The 17,500-nt window shown below is 37.0% G+C and overlaps 1 protein-coding gene across 6 annotated transcripts in view; it reads right to left on the bottom strand.

Annotated features, from left to right (window-relative positions):
• Positions 1 to 2,362: 2,362 nt before the first annotated feature.
• Positions 2,363 to 17,500, bottom strand: part of Ctr1A (Copper transporter 1A) — a 118,315-nt gene continuing 103,177 nt past the window's right edge. For 3 of the 6 annotated variants that reach the window (XM_067123766.1, XM_067123765.1, XM_067123767.1), the window contains exons 5-6: positions 8,095 to 8,124; positions 2,363 to 5,482 (exon numbers count right to left, since the gene is read on the bottom strand). In XM_067123766.1, the coding sequence (XP_066979867.1) occupies positions 5,281 to 5,482; positions 8,095 to 8,124 (232 nt within the window). In that variant the 3' untranslated portion in view covers positions 2,363 to 5,280. The remainder of the gene's footprint in view (positions 5,483 to 8,094; positions 8,125 to 17,500) is intronic. The other 3 variants (XM_067123769.1, XM_067123768.1, XM_067123770.1) reach the window with 1 other exon arrangement.

Here is a 17,500-nt window from a genome sequence, read left to right as displayed (position 1 = left end):
TATCTTCATGTGACGGATGTTGTTGCATCTTATTCTCAGTTATTCCATCAATATACATTTTACTAAACTTCTCCCTAATACAAGGTGATGTACTGGATGCCGTAACTTGTAGCCCACTTTTGTGTGTATGATTTCTTTAATATTTTTGGCTTTAAACCTTTCATTTGTTTTTTGTGATCATAAATACTCCACGAGCTAGAACACTGACTAATGGCTTTGTTCACTGAATTACCAATTATCAATACACTGTTAACATGTGTATTTGCAATAAATAAACTCTCCTCTTTTCTGTAATAAAATACTATTAAATCCATTAGTAGTTATTTATGATAGTTTAACCAGACCACCAAGCCAAAAATCATGTTCACAGGATGCTGAAGTAGTTATGCTGTGCTTTTCACTTGGCTTGAGAGAGGTGTTGAACAAAGCGAAAGGTTCAGTACAGTATAACTACTTTGGCATCCTAAGACATAGATTTTTTGTCTTGGTGGTCTGGTTAAACTATCATAAATAACTACTAATGAATTTAATATCAATGAAAAGAGAAGAGCTTATCTTTTCAACTGTGATGAATTCCCCCCTTCCAGATGGGCCTTACCAAGGAAGGAGCAGACTGATGTTTTCCATAAACAACTGCATAAGAAGAACCACCTAAAATATACACTTGACCTTCAGTCCACCAAGACCGGGTTCAACACCGACATCCAGGTTTAACCCAGTCTTTTGCCTCACTTGATCACTGATCATTCAAGCCACTAAGAATCAGGCTTGTCTTCCTCCCTCACTCTCCAAAATGTTCTATGAGTAATCCAAACCACATTCAATGAGATGCTTGACTTGACAACAAGGAGTTATACGCAACAGAACAAGCGGAGGAACTTGCAGCAGGCCAGAGGATGAAAAACCACCAGCTACTTTAGTCTGGAGAAACCACCCAAGACTGATTAAGAACAGATAAGAAGCAATTATTCTTCAACGACCCCATCCCACAACAAGGGGCTAAGAGTCACAGGTCTTAAGCTCAATTACAGGTATTACTAAAACTTTACATTGGTAATTTCAACAGCTTTACTTTGGTCATGGAAAGTTCTCTGGAATCATTCTTTTAATTAGGATTTTCTTGCTCTTTCTTTGGTTGCTTCTACCATGATTCTTCTGCTTGTTTTACAGGAGTTTTTCATTATGACTTGCCTGGATTAACATACTACATCAAGAAATTATTGTATTACCTTTTTTTTTGTATTTAACATTCATTTTGCTTTGATTTGTATTTCATTATTGTGTTATGCAGTTTTGTTTTATTCTCTTTTCACCTATGGGTATGCTATTTAATGGTAGTTTGCTCCATTTAATGGTTTCACAAACTTGTTCCATTTAGGAGCATATTGTGAATAATAATAATAATAATAATAATAATAATAATAAAAATTTATCTGCAGACCAAGGAAAAAGGAAGACTATTGGTGTAAAAGTGTCTGTGGTGGGCCACAACTCACAACTCAAAAGCAGATCTTTAAACTTCAAAAACTGCATACCTTTCTTTTTATTTAATTCATAACAAACTGAAGTTCATTGTATGTTAAAAGAAAAGTTTTAAAAAATGTTTGATTCATATCTAGTTGCTGATATCATAACATTGTAACATGATTTACACTCCATACACCTCAGGCAGCAACCCCATACAACTATCGTTAATGTACAGTATTTGTTTTATAAGATACTTCAACAAGATACTAAAACTAGTTCCCAGATAAATACTGTGCAAACTACTTGTGCAGAACTACAATTTCTAAATAATATATTAGGTAAAATGTGGACAGAGGATGGACCAAACACAAATAAGAACTACAAATGTCTATTAAACATTATTTGAGCCAAACCACCAAGTCAAATTCTGTCTTCTATCAAGACTGGGCTAACTGACTTGCTCTTAAGAGAGAGAGAGAGAGAGAGAGAGAGAGAGAGAGAGAGAGAGAGAGAGAGAGAGAGAGAGAGAGAGAGCGAGCTTATGACCTCTTCCATAATTTAAGGGTAAATACCTAAATAATGTGACCATACAGTGTCCAAAACGACCACAGTACCTTTTAAACTGCCGAGTCACTGATGGATCAATTCTTATGTAAACTGTGCAAATTTTGCAACATTTTCTTACTGTATCCTCTTGATTAGTGAAAACCAGAAGCTCTAAACTATGCATAGCATGTCTGTAGACAATAGGTTCTGTTCTTCACATATATGAATTCTTTTTTTTCTAAACAGCCATCTCAACACACCATTTTCCTGTGCTGTTTATCATAATTATTGTCACATTTTGTTCTTCATTCTAGAGAAAAAACATGGATAGGTTCATTATGATATGCAATTTATTTAACAGTCTTTATTACATAAAACTACAACTTTTGATAGATTCTATTTTACAACTTTATGATTTCATTAAAATAACAGATGAATATACAGTATAATAATAAAAAATGCAGGTTCATAAACAAAGTCTTTTAAAGGCTCTAAATATAAATGATTTATTTTTCTAAAAATTGTAACTCATTGAATCTTAGCTACTATTATGGTTCAGCCACACAATGAAAGCAAATTTTATTTGTTTAATGTTGGTTTAATCATGCATTAAATACACATAATTTGTATGACTGGAAGTTATGAAAACATAAAAAATCTTCCAATGAGATAAAAATTTAGTGCAAATTATTTACAGTACAGTATGTGCAACCCACAAACTTAAACAAAGGATTTGTTGATCAATAACTCCTTGTAAGTGGAAGGCATAAAAAATCTTTGGTAAAAAAAATGAAGACTTTACATCAAATATTCTTTCACAACATTAAAGAACCAACCTTGGTCCCAATTAGGCCATATAAAATGGAAATATTCAAAATAAGATGAACATGAAAATATACATGTATAACAATATCCAATGGAAAATACATTCAAGACATGGGATTAATAAAATAGCAAAAGGAAACTGATAAGAATCCTCCACTCAGTAACCATTCTGATATAGTACAACCTTTTAAACTACAGTACCCTGTACTATTTCATCTTATAAAATCCCCAGAACTTGCACCAGTGAAAAGGCACCAATGAACATCAATGCCCTCATTATTTTCTACGTTGTGTACAAGATGACAATGATCCTAAGAAAAGCACAGCATCTTGTGCATCATCTCAAAGAGAATCAACGATAAAACACATTTGAACCATATGTTGTACTGGTTGTTTATTCAATACTTCCCATCTGTTTTGTTGTGATGCGTGTTTTGTCTCTCATTTGTTAGGCAACAAATATATTGAATATATATATATATATATATGAACAGACATACAAGTCTATATATAAAATGTATATACACTGAAATCACAGATATGCTGTTATATAAATCCCCTGCAAAACATGTAAAATCATCAGAATTTATAATTGGAAAGTTTACCTACCAAAGTTAAATATAGGTATACATATGTTCTCGGTTGCTTTCTGTATAACTTATCATTATATGATCTCTACTGTTTCATAAGAGACAATAAGGGTAAAAAAAATTTGTAAATCTACATAATTTCTTTCAATTCTTAACTGCAACATCAACACAAAACAGTATGTACTCTAACCTGAAAACCCAGCATACTTCTAAAGAATGGCATTAACTTTCCCACAGACATCTTAAAAGCCAAAAGATGATGTGTAAATATAATAATAAAATCATGCTAATGATTAAACAGTGCATTGCAGCATTTCAGTTTTAAATGTGTATTCAAAAACTATGGATGTACAGAACATAGCTCATAGTTATGAATAACAACTATCTTTTTAGGAATTCAACACAAATGAGAGTACTTTCTAGAATAAACAAATCCATACTGTAGTTACTAACTGATAAAAAAAATCTTGACTGCAATATAATTCAAGTATACCGTGTGTTTTCATGTTATCAACCCTACCAAGTGCAGCAAAATTGTCATGGTTGATACCGTACCAAGCAACTTTCATAATGGTATACATAACCAAAGTAAGTACATAATAAAAAAAAACTAGCCATATGTTTTCTTCACTTGAAACTGAAGTTTGTAATATACACAGCAAAAACCCATAAATATGGAGAAAATGTGAGTCAATGAAACTGGGTCTCCTCATTTTTCAAATTCTGCAAGGTGATAATTTTTTACAACCTTAACAAAAATCTAAAATATCTTCAGAATTCTGTTTACTTAAGCTCCTTCCCCAAGAATACAAATGACGCCCAACTCTATGCAACACACAGAATCAAATTATTATAATCCTTCTTGACCTCTCTTAATCTACTATCAAACTCAATATTTTGACTCATAACATCCTTGAACTCTTCACAAAAGCAATACATTGCCTTACATTAAAAATAACTCTTCCATAAGTACAGTCCATGAAAAGAAACTCAATAACATTAATCAAGCACCAAGATCACAAACTGAGCAAGTATGCATCATAAATGTCCTTCTAATGCAAAATTAATATACTATTTAAAATCATAAACTATGATATTCTAATGAAATATTCAGAAAGACAAATTATATGTTGTCTGTCAGGATTTAAAAAGCATAACTGTTTAGAAATATATAAAACAACATAACTGAGGAAATATACTTTACTTAAATTCAGGAAAGAACTGTATCAGATTTTCTTTGCCTACCTTACCAGATTTGAATACTGAAGATAGAGTAGATAGCCTTTTCTTGATTTTAAGGTAGCCATGTAAAAACATACCTATTTTTTTCTTATTTAATATTTAAAACATTGTGCAGTATAGTTCAATAAGGGAAAATGGATGTCTAAACTATATCACAGTGAACTTTCCCAATTATTCTGCTTAATACATTGGCTTTATCAAAAGAAACCTAATCGCTTTCAACACATTTATTTATAAAATATTTACTTACAATTTTATGTGGTAATTAACAATTCACATTATGGCTTGAAACACAAATTCAAAAACAGTAAAGTTTAATCAAATACCACGATAAATAGCCAATTTCTAATTGCTGTATAAATTACAAAGTTATAAAAGACCAGAAGTTACTGGTAATTTTGTCTTAATTTGTCAAAACTGAATGTTTTGTCAAACTGTACTAATCAAAGTTAAGTGCTGAAATATATATGAAGAAATGTTGAAAATTTAAGATAAATTTAACATCCCACAGCAAAGCTGTCACTACGGCACATACTCGTATGAAAACTGATGAATATCACTTCACTTATAAAGATAAAATTCAGTTCTAAAAATCTCAATTTTCAAAACACTAATGACAATGTTCAGTTATATCTACCACTGTAGCTTTTCGCCACCCAAACAGGAAGTAACCAAGTCCAGCACCAAGAACAACTGCTATGCATAACCATACGTTGTAGGTCATGAAGATTAACATTAGGAAGTAACTGACAATCATCTGAAGCATATGGAGTAGTGTTTGGGTGGCATGAGGTAAGCTTAGCATGTTGACCCTGAAGAAGAGTGAACAGTTTAGTTTCTATAAAAGATTCACCATCACACCTGTTTCTTCATTATTTCATGTAGAACAAAACATATTTTTCAAAGTCAAATTCAAGTAAACTCCATAACTTGGCATGGCAAAGCAGTGATGTACATTTCAGCTGACAGCGTGGGTATGATACAGCATGCACCACACAGTAAGCAATATGACTAATGAATAACCCCTCACCTATAGATTCAACTTACACAAGCCCCTGGGTTGTAAGATATTAATGTGAAATGATGTTATCAGTACAGTTAATTTGGAAATTTATTACCCATTACAGTAGCATGTGATCCAGCCTAACTCTGAAATGCATTAAGCAATTTCATCCAAACTTGGTATACATATGACTTATTATCTTGAAAAGAATACTGTGGGGGTAAGACATCACTAGTACCAAGGGGCACCAAAGGGGGTGGGGGTGGGAAGGGCTTCCTTGAAACATGCTGGTTCTGCCCATAGACTTAGTAATTAAATAAACTCTAGGAATATATCATACCTCACTTCAGTATAAATATGACTTACTATCTTGAAAAGAATACTGTGGTGGTGGTTAAGACATCACTGGCACCAAGGGGGTTGGGGGTAGAAAGGGGGTGACATGTAAAAATAACCAAACACAAAAGATATCTGTGTCTAATCCATAGTTTTTGAAGTTGTGGAAAGGAATGGTGACACTCCCAATGCCCTTCAAGTCCAAGTTCAGCCCCAATAAAAGGGGGGGGGGGGTTGAGAAGGGGTTAAATATAAAATGTCAAAAATGCTGGGCAATGTAACTGAAGCAACTATCTTAACAGAGGAGAGAGAGAGAGAGAGAGAGAGAGAGAGAGAGAGAGAGAGAGAGAGAGAGAGAGAGAGAGAGAGAGAGAGAGAGAGAGAGAGTTTATCGGTTGTCATTCAGTTTTCCCAGGCAGCTAGTCCTTAAAATAAGCAGAAGTACAAGAACTAAATATTAAAGTAACTTTCCCTTTCATTAAAACATGAATACTAAATAGTTTACAGCCAAGAAAAACTTAAACTGCAGAGGCCACTGTAACTTTGTCTCTTTCAAAATGGAAAGTCTATTAAATAAAAGCATTCCTGTTCAATTAAGGTCTAAAAGTCATGCATACACCATCTCTGGTTCTATACAACTTATGTAAGAACTTTTTAAACCAAAGAGCAAACCAATGTTATATTTGAAAGTTTCTAATTAAGTATGGAGATCCACATATGACAAAAACAAAATTCAAGTAAATACTGTAACTGTATTCCCGAATAAATATTTTGCACAAAGAAAAAAACAGAGTAATCCTCTCAGGCAGGAACATTACCAATGAGAAAGGTACATGCTTAATCCAAAACTTAAATATATAACTTTTGTCAAACCACAAGGTCATACAATTAAAATTCATGCACTTCAAAAATTATTAAAAACAACTAAAACTTATCAAACAATGTGCAATCAAAGACACGAAGCATTACAAAAATGACAATACTCTCTCAAGCACACACACCAATGCATAAAGACATAAAAATATGAGTAATAAAAACATTTTGTAAAGAGAGGATGCATCTATAATTCTTTGGTACAAGTGCTAACCACGAATTCTAATTACTTTGGTGAAATACTAACTACAGAATGGTCCAAAATCACTAAAAAGCAATGTAAAACTTTCATATAGCTGAAGTCTAAAACATCTTGCCAAACAATACTTCAAACTGTTGGTATTCAGTAGCATCTACAATCTGTGCAATAATGATAGCATTACCACTAGGACAGTACTCAACTGGGTTTCTCTATTTTCTTTCCTTAAAAATATCATTTTATGACCTGCCTTTTATTTGCCACAAAGCTCCACTTGCTCTGGACAAAAAGTAACAAAACACCTTTTATTTTTCCCACTAATTCACTTGCCTATTATTTCTAGTAAAATGACATTCAAAGAGTTCAGCTAAGGTAATATTCTACTTGCATGTACAGTAATAAGAAAACTAAAAAATGGCTTTGGTTAAAATTTCATATTTAAGTGTTCTTAACACAAGAACCTGGAATAGTACAATAAGCCTCGGTTCAACTGCACTATCTTTTATTCAATGAAATACTAAAACATAGGTAAGAAAAAGAGATGAGCAAACAATTATGTGTACTAATCAAATACCAAATCAACTCATATCCAAAACATGAAGGCATATTTTCAAAATACTGGAGTCATTAGGTTCCTAAGTAAATACATTCACATAATGTCTGTTCATAAACTGCAGGAAGTAAAACAAGCACTTTTACCATATGCATCTAATTCAACAGACAGGCTACTGCAATCAAAATACACTGCAATGCTCTAAATCAACAACAATTTATCAAGAATTTTAAAAAGAACCTTCATGTTTACCATATCCAAGGTTGGCAGACTGCCATCCCAGAAAAGCAATAACATGAGTTCCCAGAAAAGCAATAACATGAGTTACTGATGCACAGACCAAGCCTGGCATAAGAAAAGTCATAAAGCAGGAACAGCAGAGATGGAAGCAAAAATATAAGAAAAAATTCCAAGGCCATCAAGAGTAAAGAAAAAAAAATATATATATATATGTACTTACCTAGGGGGCATGAGAATCTGCTCCATATACCTGAAGCAAGTTGAGGACAAACAACATGTTATAGATAATACATTCACAAATTTACAACTGGACACAAATACAATTCTTGAAAAGCTCTGCCCTATATACACCCAACATTCAGTAAATCATTATGCACTACTACACTCTTTTCCAACAATACAACAGAAGACTCACTAGAAAACTTCTTAACCAAATTAGTAAATATCAATAAAATTAAGAAAAAAATGTACGCTTTACAATAAAAACATTTTCAAATCTCAAAATTCTATCACTAGAAATTATATAATGTGTGGGGCTCTGCTGTACCTGGCTAAAATGTGAGAACCCTCTCAAGCAGGGTGGGTTCCGTAGCTGAACATGATTTTCTATTCACACACCCTCCCCAACAATCTGAGTATGCTGCAAAGATTCCCCCATCCATCAGTACCCAGCCCAAGGAAAAACAAATTTATTGGAACTTATTGATGCATGGAAGACCGAGCTTGCTCAACTGTATGTGAGACTTTATCAATCAAATTACTTTGCAACAGGATATGAAATACAGTGTTCTTCATAATCTAACTTAACAAAACCATGTTCATCACAGTTTACACAATTTTAAAAAATTGAGTGTATGATTACAGAAAACTGTTTTGTACTGTACATTGTTTTTAAAAAAAAGAACTACAAGTGCATTGGGGCATACTGATGGCACAATGTGGTGGTACAGAAACTTTCCCAAATATTCCATACTACATCCAACTAATGAGATAATTTATTTACTACACAGATGCCAGAACCTATCCCCATTCTAAGTGGAGGACTAGACAAAAAAAAATATATATATAAATCAGCAAACAACTATTTACATAAAATACATATAAAACTTTATATGAATTGAGAAAACTAAAGGAAGATTAACGCAATAGCACTAAAAAGAACAATACAGCTTCTTTACTCTAATGCAATGGAAAGACAGCCGCCTGAAAGTCTACAAACACTTGATACTGAAAATCTATATGATATCTGGACTGAGGAGTTGCACAATAGAATGGCATGGGAAGGACTGGTGAGACCAGAAATGGGTCACATTCAGACCAAAGAGCCATCAGAATGCGAAAATTTCAGCACTAAGATATAGAATACTATTCTACAGATTTACGATAAAGGAAACAAAGACTTTCTAAGAGATACTATGGATGTCAAATCTGAGAAACAGTGACATTCACTACCTGAAGATTTTAAGGCAATAAATATGATTATATAAGCTCCCTCATGGGGTGGTGGGCATCAAGCCACCCCAACTCAGTTCAGACAGACAAATAGGAAGGGTTAGAGTCAAAAAGGATATCTGAGTGTAAAACATCTGCTAAACCCAACTATAATATGATCCATTCAAAATAGAAACAACCAGAAAAGAATCATTAAAAACACTGACTCTAACTAGGAATTAAGCTGAGGAAGATGAGTCTATCTCCCTACATTTTTCTACTGTATTAAAACTTGATACATTACAGTATCTTGATACATTACAGTATATTGTTTCAAGCACATTTCTAACAATATACAGAGTATCAATGCTTAACAAACAGTAAAAAGGGTTTTACTGTATTTATATTCATACACGAGATCAACAAGTATGAGGCTTCAGTTGGAAATAACTGGAAAGCTGACACAATTTGAAAGAGTAAATCCTATGCTAATGAATAACACCTGAGACAAGCCAACAGTACTTCTGTATAGTGTTGAAAGTCAACAAATAAAAATTTGTCTGAATTACCAAAAAATTACCTTTAAAGACTGCTCAGTTGAGTACACCAGATGCTGCATTCTCAGCATGCAATCATACTCTTAGAAACAAATATTTGAACAACGAAACACACCATAAATATCTAGTAAGTTATAATTGATTCTTGCCAGAAACCATGATCACGCAGCGAGTTAAATACGTTCATAAAAATTCCCTAACTTTAAGGAATACTTTACAAACCATAACAGCCAACTTACAATTCACAAAATTTAAAATTCATCCCCACTTTCTTTATAGTATCTGAGGCCATAATCTTCATGAAGTACATCTAATTTTTCAATTTATGAAAAAAATTCTTTTAACATATGCACCTCCATGGTCAAATAGGTAGGGATATTTGCTAAATCCTAAATCAGAGAGATTTGATAGCAGTTCTCTGATACTGTACTGTAATTAAAGAGTATACCTGTATATTGCTGTTTGAATACCTAAAAGCTATGTTGCCCTTCTTTCCATATGAGGGGAGAAGGGAGGGCTTTGATTTGTAATTACTAGGTGAGTATATATAAAACTTTATTTTATCATAAAAATGTCATTGTTATATATGTAACTTACCAAGTAATTACATTCCTGAATCCCAAATTAACATTTTGCTGGGATATGGATTTTTCTACCCCAAAACATTATGGATGATAATGAGTTAGAGAATAGAAATTATTAGCATTGGTACAATACTTGTCGCTCCTTACCTGGTAAGAGAGCTACTGCAGGTAGATACTGCCTCTGGTCGGCGCTCCTTAACCATGTAGGGTGTGGAGAGTTGACCAGACGCACCAACATCAGCGGGTACTTTGCAGCAAGGGATGAACCCATGACTAACAAAGCATACAAGTAACCAGTTGCCTCTGCCCTGGACACAGTACTGACAAACCAAATGACCAGAATAAAAAAACACGAACATCACCTACACTCTAAAATATAAAAACACCACCCATCCATTAAAACTAAGACTGGTGGGTCTCCAGGTACACAGCACGCCCAGGCTCCCCTTACAACTCAACACCTGAGTTCAAGGCAAAGAGAAAAGGAAGGAAGAAACGCTTCCTATGCTCCCTCCCTAACACCATGCCACCCATGGATAACAGCCCTAAAGTACTACAAATTTCAAAAGTAGCTTCTACATCATGAAGATAATGGGTTGAAAAGACAGACTTGCACCTCCAGTAAGTTGCTTGAAGAACTGAAGATAAGGATAGGTCGTGGTTGAAGGCTAACGACGTGGAGACTGCTCTGATCTCATGAGCCTTAGCTCTGACGGATGATAAAGCCTCCTCTCCAATCAGAGAATGGGCTTCGGAGATCAGATCGTTCAAGAAGAAAGACAAGCTGTTTTTGGGACTGGGCACAAGATGGACTTCTAACTGAGCACCATATATTACTTGTAAGCCCTTGAATCTTCTCTGTTCTGTGCAAGTAGTACCTCAGTGCTCTTACTGGGCACAGAACTGTCTCCTCCTCATCTAGGCCCAGTATTTCCATCAGCCTTTTAATTGTGAAGGAATGTGGTCAAGGTTTGGTTGGGTCTTCATTTTTAGCTAAAAAGCCCAGGGTGAAAAAACATACGGTATCACCTTGGGAAAATCCAACTCTCTTGTCAAGAGTGTGCACCTCACTGACCCTTTTGGTGGTTGCTAAAGCTACAACAAAAAGGGTCTGCCTGGTAAGATCTCGTAGCGAAGCAGTACAAAGAGACTCGAAGCAAGGTCCGGAGAGCCACTTAAAAACAAAGTCCAAATTCCAAGAGATGGCCTCTTGTCCCTTGGATTTGGAGGTATCAAAGGATTTTAGGAGGTCAGACAGGTCTTAATTGGCTGAGAGAGCCATTCCTCTGTGCTGAAACATCGAGCTCAACATAGCCCTGTATCTCCTGATCGTAGAGGAGGAAAGGCCCTCAGATGTCCTCAAGTACGGGGGGAAATCAACAATGTTTGCTACAGACATCTCAGAAGATGAGGTGTCATGTCTTCTACACCAAGCTTTGAAGATTGTCCACTTGGTTTGATAGACCTTGTCGGAAGAGCGGTGTCTACACTTTGCAATTCCTTCTTTAGTTGCTCTTGAAAACCGCTTTTGTCTGAGGAGTTTCCTGACAGTCTGAACCCTGTCAGGGTCAGAGTGGTCAGTCCCTGGTGGAACCGCCTGAAGTGAGCAGATTTGGTCTCTGTGGTAACAACCTTGGGAAGTCTGTCAGCAGCTTGAGGAGATCCGGAAACCATTCCTGTCGCGGCCAGAACAGAGCACTACAGTCATCGTGACGTCTGTGTGGCTGCAGAACTTGTTGAGGACTTTCTGTATATGCAGAATAGTGGGAAGGTGTAGAGATCCTTGTGTGACCACTCTTGTAGCATGGCGTCTGTCGCCCATACTAGAGTGTCTGGTACTGGTACTCCCCTTGCGCTCCACCTCTCCCAGGTTCGTCCTAGGCCTTGACTGAGTTCTGGTCCTGCTACCCCGAAAGAGAAGTGGCAGAAGTGCAGAAACGGTCCTGGTACTCGTAGACAAAGACTCTCTTGCGCGTCCAGATGAACGAGCTAAAAGGTCCTGTGTGCTTTTCTTCTGAAGCTCTGAAGAAATGTCGCTGACTGTAGCCTGAGGGAAGAGGTGCTGGTGATTGAGAAGAGAGTATAATAGGACAGACTTCTGAGAAGCCGTGACGCTCTTTGTGGTGAATGAGGCACCAGAGCTCTCTCTTCTTCAGTACTCCCATCGCGTAGAGAGAGGCTAACTCTCAAGAGCCATCCTTGATGCCCCTATCTGTGCACGACAGGACATTCAGCCAATCTGCCACGATGTCTCAGGAAGCGAAGAGATATTCTTAATCTTACAGGCTAATGCACCCACCAACCAGTCCAAGAAACTTACCACTTCAAGAACTCTAAAAAGGTTCTCCAGAAGGTGGTTGAGTTCTGTAGGGGAGAACATCACCTTAGCGACGGCGAAGGCTGATCTCCGAGACATGTCTATAAGTCCTGAGAAGTCTCCCTGGAAGGGGGCAGCCACTCCCAGTGAAAAAGCTTCTCTGGTGTTGTACGAAGAATACCGCCAACGCAGGATACAAGAGGGAGGATAACTGAATGACGACTTCCACCCCTCTCTTTTCTCCGAGAGCCAGCTATCCAGCTCACTGAGAGCCTTACGAGCAGAAGATGAAAGCACCATCTGCGGCAGCCTGGAGGAGTCAGTAGGCTTATCACTGATAAAAGAGGTGGAAGCTGGGGAGGTCCGGACCACAGGTAAGAAGAATCCTGGAAAGTTCTGTAGCAAGTATGTCAATAAAGCTGCATAGGCTGTCGGAGGGGAGCCGTGATCCATATCACCTTCTTTAGCTTCTTCTTCTGACGAAATGGGATAGATACGACTCCTGAGGGGCCTGGGCCAAAGAAGATGGCTCTCTCTTAAGCAAACTTAAGATGTCAGCCAGATGATGCTGAATCAGTGCTAGCAATGGGTCCGTTGAATCGGCAGCGGGTGTCCAAGGGTTAGCTGCGGTCAGGCGTTTGGTATCTGATGCCAAACGCTGGAGAATATGTGGATCGTTCCATGGAAGGCAGAGTCCTTCTGTGTACTACAGTCTTGGGTGCTGAAGGGTGCTCGGATACTGAAGGGCACTCGGATACTAAAGGGAGATTGTACGATGACGAGTGCTCGGGCGTAACTAGAGGATCAGGCGCTAACGGGCACTTGGGTGCTACAGAGTGTCTGGGTGTAACTGGGAGGTCGGCTGTTCTTGGGTGCTCAGGAGAAGATGAGGAGTGTCTTGGTGCAGACAAACGCCTTTGTTGTCGCATAGGAAGTTCTGGAGAAAAAGCGTCCTGGGGAATCCCAGACACTACACAAAGGCTGCTGCAGGGGCTCTCTAAATCTCTTTTAAGGCACTGGAGGGGAACAGACTGTATCCGCTGCATCCCTTTTCAGTGGCTGTGATTCATCACCAAATTGACACTGGTGCCTTTTTCCAGGGCTGGAAGCCTCAGAACTCAAGGACAGCCTACTCACTTCCGACTGGATGCCTTTCCAACAGCGATCCTTTGTCATGACCTGGGAAGTTGTTGCAGGTCCAACTGAGGGGATGACTGCCCGTGGGCAGACCCCACTGACCTCCCTTCGGTCTCCTGTATGACTGCTCCTATGTGTAGGGGAGTACGCCAGTGACCTTTGCCTAGGAGCATCTGCAGGATGAGCAGCTTCCTCCTCCACTGACACTTCACTAACACTAACACTTTTTTCCACTTTGTCCATAAGTACCCAACTGGGTCACTGGATCCACTATTAACCCCATTTCAACATCGAAATTATGCGAGAGTTTCAATTCGAGGCTGGCAAGGGGGTTGGGATCAGAAGCGAGGGAGCTGAGTAAAGGAGCAGGTTGAATAGTCGAAGGACTAGGAACAGGCGACACAGCGGGAGAAGGCGCTATCTACCGTATTATTCTTGGCTCTAGCGGCCGCCTTACGTTTTCTATCTCTGTCTAATTTTGTTAAATGAGACCCCGAAACCTTCTATTTTTTAGCATCCCACTCAGCACGTTCATCACAGGTTTGATCAATTGAACACTCTTGTCCCCTACATCCCATAAACATAGAGTGAGAGTCATATTTCTCTTTAGTAAGTCTTGTATTGCAGCCTTTGCTACAATAGTGCAGGCTAGTAGCACTAAAGTCAGACATACTCACTATTCAAGTCAACAATCGTAACTATAATCCGAGTCAAGTTGAGGAAAATAAATCCTAATTTGAGAAATAATGGTCTCACTAAGAGAACCTAATGTAAATACAAAGCCGTAGGCTACCAGTACTTCACCAAAAGAAGAATCTGTGGAAAAGTGACGAAAGTCAAAATTTAAGCAGACTGCTCACAACTGAACTTCAGTCTGGAACTGGCAGAAAACAACTGAGCTCTCTGCTGAAGTCGTTCCTCGCTTACCCCGAAAGTGGGCAGGGACTAGTCACCTACACCGACACTACCGCTACCGTGAATTTCAAAATTTTTGAGCTGCCGGCGAGGGGAACTGTAAGAAATGTAATTACTTGGCAAGTTACATATATAAAAACACAGCTTACCTACTTTTACCATGTGCAAAAGTTATGACTGGATTTGCAAACTTGGAGGTTGGTGACTTATGCATATATATAAACAGAGAAGGAAAGGTGAATACCTGTACTGTACCTGCTTTGGGACAGTATTACAGCAGTGTAAACTACTATTCATTCTAAAACTAACTTTGTCATTTATTTACTCAACAAGCACAGTGTTACAATCAGAATACATTTGCAAATCACCAAAGCTCTGTTACTTATTTTGCTTACAGGTTTTTTGCTCTGACAATGTCAGTTTCAACAGACGTACAGGAGTTCCAAGCAGCAGGGTTTCTTTGTAAAAAAAAAAAAGTTTTCAATTGTGTTATACACATAAAAATGCCACAAAAAGTACTTACATTATTAATACAGTACCCTGCCCCAAACTGGCTGTCTTTACAATAAAATTATTCATTTTGTAAATGACAATCATCCTAATAAAATAAAAGATAATGAATATTTCTCACAATAAATAAACTAAATTACTATTAAGGTTGTAGAGAAGCCTTTCACAAATCACAAAGCTCCCAAAAGGCCCTCCCATGAACAAAATGTATCCTGGACTAATGAAATCTACGAAAGTCTAGGCCCCTTTTTGACTGAGTACAGTAATGGTTTATTCATGAAAATCCAAGCTAATTCAATTTTTATTAATGACAAGAAAAACAGCATTAACCTCACATCAGATTTACTTTCATACTAGTTGAACACCCTACTTCATAACAATAATGGCAAAATCTACACTGATTGTACTCTCCAATTGTCAATAGTAAATAAAAAAAATATGCATGGTCCTTGAAAACTTTGAACCATTTTATATTTTTTTGTTTTACCAGCATGAAATCATTTAAAAGCGACTTTAGTTCCAATATAACAAAAGAAATTTTTTATCGAATGCCTTTTAAATTGGAGTATAATGACAAAATGTTGATCATCATGCAACTTAGGCTGTTAAGCCAAGTACTAGGGCACTTCTGGCCATTCAGTGCTGAAGACAGAGAAAACAGGAAGCTGGAGTGGTTGGGAAGCAATACAGAGATCTAAAAATTAAAGGAGATGAAATACAGAGATCCAAAGGTGGAACTGGGAGAAAACCTCACAGTTGAACTGAGAGGTAATAGTTAGAGGGTGGACAGCAAAATTGAAGAAAGGAAGTAGCAATGGAGGTAAATTAAAATGCTAAAAAGTGGGTGCACCTACAAGCTGAAGAGACGCAGCAAACACCCTTTATAAATGCCTAAAGTGTACCATGTGAGGTGCACTCATAGCAGCAGCAACACCTATATGGGATAAGGACTAATCAAATAAAATCAAAATGCAAGAATGGTGCAGATCTGCAAAAAAAAAATTATAAACTGGACAAAAATAATTGAATATTTACCATACACAATCTAACTATGGTGTAGCAAATTTTACATAATGCTGTATTATCAAGGATATATAAGACAGACGCTGTACTACATATAAAGAAAAATAATTTAATGGAAAGACTCCAATGTCTCTTATAAAAATTACCTGAGCGTAATATATGAAAGCAGGAAATGTTTACTGGAACTTATATACCCTGTGCACATGATACATCTGTAAATGTCATTATATCTGAGCTTATATTTGCATTCACAAAATTCCATTTGCTTCAAGTACCTCCAGGAAATGACCAGCCCAACTTGAGTATGCATGTATGTACATGAGCTAATTGAAACCCCAATGAGAGAGAGAGAGAGAGAGAGAGAGAGAGAGAGAGAGAGAGAGAGATTTTGCAACTATCTTGATGGAAGAACCTTATGGTCCTTCCTGGCACCGAATACTAGGAGCACAAAAGGTGAGAGGGGTAGCGTAAGAGGATCTGGAAATAGTGGAAGTCCTGAAAGGTAAGTTAGCTGAAATGAGAACCTTAGACCTTTTCACTAAGAGAAAAGGCTAAAGATCCATCATGATAGAATTATAACCTCCAGTAGCTATGGAATCAACACTTTAGAGCTTCTAGGCTATACATGACCCCATATTCCACAATCAAATAGCAAACCACAATCTTCACTCTTACACAATTATTGTGAATCTTTCATTATTCTTACAGTATATCAGGCCTCTCCATTATGATGTGCTCTAAAACCAAAAGCCCCTGTCCTATTTGTACCATGATTTCATTTGTGTGTGTGTGTGTGTCCTTGAGTCTCATGATCTATAAAGTAGAGGGTCTACCATAATTGACATTGAAAATGTATACGTCTTTTCATGACAGAGAGCAATAACTGCACACTCAATAGAGCTTACTTTTTGCCCTTTTCCTTTTCATTTTTAAATACAGACATCCTCCTTCTCTGGGAAAAATTATTCTCAGCCACTTGACATCCGAGATGATTAGCCTTAAAAAAATGAGAGTGAGAGGACAGTGCTGAGGATAATGGCCATAAGACTTCTATTTTTGTTTTCAGTGAATTTCATACCTTGATATAATGTTAGTAAACCAGTCAACAAACCAAAAAGTCAATTAATCCTAACCCACTATTACCTCTACCAT

This window comes from Macrobrachium rosenbergii, chromosome 21, assembly GCF_040412425.1.
Source record: "Macrobrachium rosenbergii isolate ZJJX-2024 chromosome 21, ASM4041242v1, whole genome shotgun sequence".
Classification (NCBI taxonomy): Eukaryota; Metazoa; Arthropoda; class Malacostraca; order Decapoda; family Palaemonidae; genus Macrobrachium; species Macrobrachium rosenbergii.
Note: the sequence above shows the minus strand (reverse complement) of the source record. Positions and strands in the feature narration are given on the sequence as shown.